The sequence below is a fragment of the Primulina huaijiensis genome, chromosome 7, assembly GCF_012295235.1.
Source record: "Primulina huaijiensis isolate GDHJ02 chromosome 7, ASM1229523v2, whole genome shotgun sequence".
Classification (NCBI taxonomy): domain Eukaryota; kingdom Viridiplantae; phylum Streptophyta; class Magnoliopsida; order Lamiales; family Gesneriaceae; genus Primulina; species Primulina huaijiensis.
Window position 1 is genome coordinate 741,142 of NC_133312.1, and position 6,621 is coordinate 747,762.

The 6,621-nt window shown below is 36.6% G+C and overlaps 1 protein-coding gene across 1 annotated transcript; it reads right to left on the reverse strand.

Moving 5' to 3' along the window:
* Positions 1-846: 846 nt before the first annotated feature.
* Positions 847-5,121, reverse strand: LOC140980789 (protein ROLLING AND ERECT LEAF 2-like). Its single transcript, XM_073446826.1, has 5 exons — positions 4,963-5,121; positions 3,571-4,617; positions 3,179-3,354; positions 2,355-2,578; positions 847-2,117 (listed from the first exon to the last, which is right to left on the reverse strand). Exons 2-5 carry the CDS (start codon positions 4,607-4,609, stop codon positions 1,310-1,312), a joined length of 2,247 nt encoding a protein of 748 aa, XP_073302927.1. The 5' UTR covers positions 4,610-4,617; positions 4,963-5,121; the 3' UTR covers positions 847-1,309.
* Between the last annotated feature and the right edge of the window lie 1,500 nt (positions 5,122-6,621).

The window sequence follows — 6,621 nt, forward strand, 5'->3', positions numbered from 1 at the left end:
TAAAAATTTTCAAATTGAACTCTTTAATATTTTTCTTTATATATTGGGCTTCAACGGTTTTGATCCATGGGCCGACTCTACACTTATGTAGGACAGATTTAAAATTGCTAAGATTGATGTTTCAAAAAAAAAAAAAAAAGAATTTTGTTAAGATTGAACCAATATAATTATATAAATCTTAATAACTTTTTTTTAAAAAAGGTGGGTTTTCAATAAATATACTAGAAAATAATCTAAACATTGGTTATGCTGGTAGGATGAAATAAAATTTTTTGTGTTTTTTAAATAATTTTTATGAATTGTTAATTCTCGATCTTAAGAGTATTATTTCGTGTTAAAATAAAATAGAGTAATTTGTATGAGCTAGAAGTTAAATAAAAAAATAATGATTCATGTTCATAGAGAGATATGACATGAATTTTTAGAAAAATAAAATACATATATATATCATGTTACCAAATTATCTTGTGCGCACACAAACTAGGTATGGTAGGAATGTAGACACCTGGATTTGATGCTCTACTATCTCACAGCTTCGAAATGTTCGTATCTACCCTTAGTTGCACCATCTGAGGTAGCTTGAAATATCCTCTCATAACCAAAAGGTTCAATATTTGCAAAATTATGTAGAGGAGTTACAATATCATGCCAAAGAGAGAATCTTTCAGATGCGAAACACCAGGACATGGGAATTCAGGGACTAGCTCTGAGTTGACAGCATGCATATTCGAGCAAGTCCGGGTTGGTCCAAAAAATGATAACTTGACCTATCCCACACCCGGACCAGGCTTTTTTGGACGGAAGCGGGGTTTCCAAGGTCCAGTTTACACTCGTAGCGACGAGCAGTTGAAACCATGCATATAAAGTACTCTAAATAACGTCACAAATAATTACACATCAGTGGCTGCTCAAATTAAATAAAAAAAAATTATTGACGATAATTTTTCTAAAAACCATAAATTTATCCCTCAACACCACCCAATCGAAAATTCAAAATAGGCTCCTTATGCAGCTCGTGCTTATGCCGTATAAAGCTTGCCTCAAACTCATCTTTTAAGCAATCTTCGACCTGTTTAGGTTTTCTTGATTTCTTGAGCATGGAGACCAATAGACCAAGGAACATGGGATTTTTTTCCAAGGAAGAAAAAGTAAAATTGTACCGAGAATGAGCTATTTTTTCAGCGTATAATTACCAAAGGAGAGACCTTCGTAATGCCTGCTGCTATTCAACAACTCTAAAACACAATACACTTATGGTACTTGGGCCCAAAAAAATCACATAGACGATAGACACAAAGAACATGGGCATTCAGACCTCAACATCAGCTCTCCTCCTGTTATGCAATTGGGCGATGGATCTCAAGTTACGGTACATATCAGAGCAAGCGAGAGCGAAATCCGAGAGTGCCCGAAAAAGCACAGGCAAGTGGCCTTTCAAACTCATAAGAGATTTCTCTCTTACATTTATGCATCGCCGCTGGTAAGCTTCTTCATCTTCTTCGATTTTCTTTTTTGCTGCTTCCACGGCAAGCTGCCGTTCGGCGATAATATCTTTGTCCTGAGCAGGGGCAGGGTCTGGATCCGTTTCATCTGAGGGCATTTGTTTCTGCAAATATTTGTTGTACCAGTTCTCAAAATCTCGAGTCTTTTTTATGTACTCTTTCCTGGAGTCTGCACATTTGTTTCTAAAATCCAACTCCTCTTTCTGATGTTGCCATATAGTCTGTATTATAGCGGCGAAGTTATCAATGGTGGATTTTGCTGGCTCATCAGGGAGCTTCTCGAGGAAATCATACCAGGCGTGCAGGAGCATCAGTATTGGGGGATTTTGAGGTCTGCTAGGTGATGTAACTTTCTCCTTCAAGCTTGTATCTATAGGCACAAGATTTAGCTTCAACCAACCATTGAGGGCTTTCATGTACTCTTTTTGCTGAGTCATAAGCGCACTGAAATTCATATGCCACTCCTGTACGACACCACATAACTGGCGTGTGCGCTCATGATGGTGGTCACTTGTTTCTTTCGGAGAATGTGATATGTCTAGTAATCTTAGAGATTGAACAATTTTAGATTGGCTCTCATGGTGTTCCCTCATTATTTCCCACATTGTCGCCATCCTGTATCAAATCCAGACGCTGTCATTACTTGGGTGCAGAAAAGGAAACTGAGAAGTCAAGTCATGCAAGGTGAAAGGAGATGCAAGGCATTCCTTTATGGAACAAAGAAAATGAGCCTACTGCATCAAGAGGAATATTTATGACGCCAGAACTATTTGCCAAATGACAAGTATATGGGCTCACGGAGATGGAGAATTAAACTATAATATAAATTACAAAAGAGGGGGGGAGACTCACCCATCGACAAGGGAGACAAGTTTTGGATAGAGTTGTTCATCCCGTAAACGGTTAATTTCAGAAACAGTGGAATCCATGGATTGCATATCAACAATGTATCTTGTATGCAGAAGGCTAACAGAAGCTTTCATTCTCTCCAAAGCATCCGTATTTGAACCACGTTTCTTCAGCTTATTCAATGAAGCAACCTTCTTTTGATATTCAAGTTTCATCTGCTCACCTGCCTGTTGAGTCAATTTACCACAAATAAAACATCAATAGTTGTCTGCTGGATATTAAGAGGTTTATATTCATAAGATAAAGATAACAAGAGTGATATCTACGAGGAAATATTAAAATATAATATCGGTAAACGGCAAAAAGACATTGACGATCAGTGTAACTGTAGAATCTAGTATTTCCAAAGGCTATAAATGATGATAAAGATGTGACATAAATCTTCTAAATCATATAGTACCATAAGGATCATGTAACAACCGCTAACCAAGCAAGGGCGATCGTCATCCTCCAATACTTGCACCACATTACAACTCATTACATACAACACATGATCTTGCTTCAAATATCGATTACAGATCAAAAGCTTGTAATTTTACTGAAAGTTCAGCTCAAATCTTTTGAATTGTATGGCAGTCAAGCGTTGTATTTCAAACACTCTCAGAACATGGGCAATTGTTGCTCCAAACAATAGCAATAGTTGAAAATAACGAGACAATTTTTTTGCCACTGAGAATACTGATTAAATGGTGATACAATTTAATAAAAGCATAATTTTAAAGGCAACAAAAAATAAATCAGTAATTCAATTTGAATAAATACTACACCTTCACTTCTTCATAAAGCTTTTTCTCCCATGCCAGCATCTTGTCCAACACCGTTGCATGAGTTTCGTTCTCTTCCGAATCAAAGTCATCCATACCATCATCAGCATTGGGTAAGCCTCTGAAAGACCTGTTCCATGTGATCACACGCAAGACCCTTTCGGAGTGATTAATATGCCCTGCCCATCAAGGACAAAAAAATTGTTATCCACATGAATAGCAAAAAGAAGTTGTGGCTACGTTATGGAAACTTGTATTACCGTTTTATACTGTATATTAAACGATCAAAGGCACATCTCCAAGAATCAATGCGACCATAAGATCATATGCTTAATTGCGGTTCCAATACTCTCAACCACATAAAACAGAAACTATTATTACTCTATAGCAAATACCTCTTTTATCAGCAAAATTTGAGTGATAATGGAAGCGAGTGGCCTCGAGCATCCTGGAAACTTCGTGAGCACTCTCTGAAGCCTTGAGAAAACAATCATCAAGATCAACAAATATTTTCTCCAGATTCACATTACTTGTCCCACTTTTCTTTTTACCTTCGGCTTGAACCCCCTGTTTCACTCTCTTTACAATGTTTGTCGCTTCAATTGCTGCTTCCGGATGAGGAGGCTCAGGCGGAAGCTCACTCGCCCTTTCCAAGACCTCAGCTGCCTCAGCTTTTTCGCTTCTACTAGGTGTCTCTTCAACTTCCATTTTCCTAGCCCTTTCTTCAAGTACCCTCCTTTCCATGTCCACACTCTCGACATGATTTTCCTCCACCTCCGCCATCATGGGCCCCGGAACATTCTCCATTGAGAAGAAGTAATCCCACGAAGACATACCCTTAATCTCCGGCATTGGAGGTGGTGGGTGTTGCAGACCTTGAAGACCTTGCGGCTGACGCATCCTTTCCTCCTCAACAGCCCCATCAGGTAAAACTGCACTTCTAATCCCACCACCACCACCACCACCACCATTCTTACTACTCCTACGCTTCAGGTTATAGGTACTCTCTAATTCGGTATCCTCCTCGTTTTCCTCCTCAATAACTGGGTTCGAATGTTTGTTTTCAGGTCTAGGAGCGGAAAACTCAGGCATTGTAGTCGCGCGTTGGAGAGGCGATGAGTTGTTGAAAGACGAGGGAAGGGGTGGCGGTGGCGGAGGGAAGTTTTCATCTGGTGGGAGAGGAGGAGGAAGAGTAGTTCCGCTATTGGATAAGGCGGCAGCGGTCGTAGCATCAACAGCTGACGAAGGATATACAACTTCTCCCTCCGCAAAGTCGCTGAGAGCAGCCCCGGTGTTCTTCAAAGACATGGCGTGAGCCGTATGAGCCGCCGCGAACTTGTTTCGAGCCATGACAGCCCGCTCCATGAATCGTCTTCTCTCCTTGCATCTGTTCACCGTCTCCTCGTTCTCGATCTTCGATTGAGTGCAGCCCATTACAGGAACTGTAAACAATTACTCATGTAACACAATCAGCATGTAAAAAACTCGTACTTGGGCAACCGCCAAAGAAAAAATTTCAGATTTTGCTGTAATTTTATTTTATTTAAAAAACATATATCTTTTGCTCCCAACTGCGCGATGTTTCCGCCCCTCTACATTACCACATTCCTTATTAATGTGATTGTGGGAATAACAAGAAGTCTAGATGAAGCAGAGTATCGATTCCAATGCTCGACATCGGTGTCGTTTTACAAGCGGAAAGTAGAAAAAAGAGGGAAGCTGGTCCTCCACATCGTTACCATGAAAAAGTAGAATATGATACAAAACAGTGGAAGATTCGTGATTACCTAGAAAAATTAAGAAATTTCTCGGTCTTGATTTGCTGTCACCTTCGAAATTAATCGATTAGCATCAAATGCATCTCAATTTCTGTCGTGGCCGCGCCGCTCGCTGGCAACAAGAAGCGGTGGGGAACTTTCCAGCAGGTGCAAGGGCGAAAATTCCGGCGAAAAAGTTAGTATCGTGATCTTATATAGTCTAAAGTGTTATTCACCTGTGGGCCCTTGGTGTATATGGTTATTAACCATCAGCCCCTTTTACATTATTAAATATACTAACGCAAATTTGAACCTGTCACTAAAAAAATAACGATTCTGTCCACTTAAGTACATTGATTTGTTTTAAAATTTTAACATTTTAATAATATATATATATAATTTATCATGAAATACGAGTCAACTAATGTGTACTTTTATAATAACAATCTAAATCCCTTAAAAATATTTCTGCAAGTAAAAGACAAAGTATTTTTTTAAAAAAAATCATATGTGCATATTATATATATCTGTTTTTGTCTGATTAGTTGTATCATCTTCGATACAAAAACTCTCGTGAGACGATCTTACATATCAATTTCGTAGGTCGAATCTCTTATTTGGGTCATCCATGAAAAAATATTATTTTTTATACTAATAATATTACTTTTTATTGTGAATATCGGAAGGATTGACCCGTCTCACAAATAAAAATTCATGAAACCGTCTCACAAAAGATATACTCCAGCTTCGAACTCAAGAACAAGAATTTCCATAACCACCAAACATACGAGAGAAGTTGGTACTCCTAAAACGGCTTTTTTTTAAAAATAATATATTTTTAAAACTTATTTATTAAAATATTACAGAATTGGAATGTTTATAAAAATATAACAATCCGGACTTCAAAGTCCCGGATTCAGAAATTTTTTTTAAAAAAAAGTAATAAATTGTGTGTCACGGATTCAGACACTTTAAAAAAAATTAAAAAAAAAGTAAAAAAGGTCACGGATTCAATGAATCCGTGACCACCTGCCACGGATTCAATGAATCCGTGACTCCACCCCCATTTCCCCTTCTTTAAATGAGGTGTGCGCTCCTCATTTTCCATCATCGAACGAGCATTCTTCCTTCTCACGTAGCAGCATTTTTCTTTCGAGCACGTCTCTTTCCGACACCAATCTACAAAATTTTCCATTTGAATAACGTAAGTTTTCGATTTTTTTTTGTTTATTATATTTATTATTGTTTGTTAATTGTAGTAATTTTAAATAATAACAATATTTATAATATTAATTGTATTATTAAAATTATAATACTATAATTTAGATTTTTTGTATCATCGAGCACTCTATGAACGATAGTAGTTTTAAGTAATAATAATAACTATACGTAATTTGATTACAATAATTAAATTATTAATTGTATTATTAGAATTAGTTGTAATATTGATTATATAATACTAACTATATAATTATAATATTAGAATAATTATAATATTAATGGTATAATATTAATTGTATAATTGTATAATAATGAACGCATCACGTAATAATTTTAATAGTAATTGTATTGTCGGAGTAATTATAATAATATTTGTAATAACAATTCTTAATTTAATTATAATAAATGTAAACGTTTTGTATTATTGGAATAATTATAATATTAAATGTATAATAATAACTATATAAT

What these genes read in the sequence shown, in the direction of transcription:
- LOC140980789 (XM_073446826.1), bottom strand. Translation starts at nt 4,609, where the DNA reads ATGGGCTGCACTCAATCGAAGATCGAGAACGAGGAGACGGTGAACAGA. An exon ending in AAATTTTGCTGATAAAAGAG is followed by an intron (nt 3,355 to 3,570) that starts GTATTTGCTATA and finishes CTTGATGGGCAG; the next exon opens with GGCATATTAATCACTCCGAA. An exon ending in AGCTTTATGAAGAAGTGAAG is followed by an intron (nt 2,579 to 3,178) that starts GTGTAGTATTTA and finishes TTGACTCAACAG; the next exon opens with GCAGGTGAGCAGATGAAACT.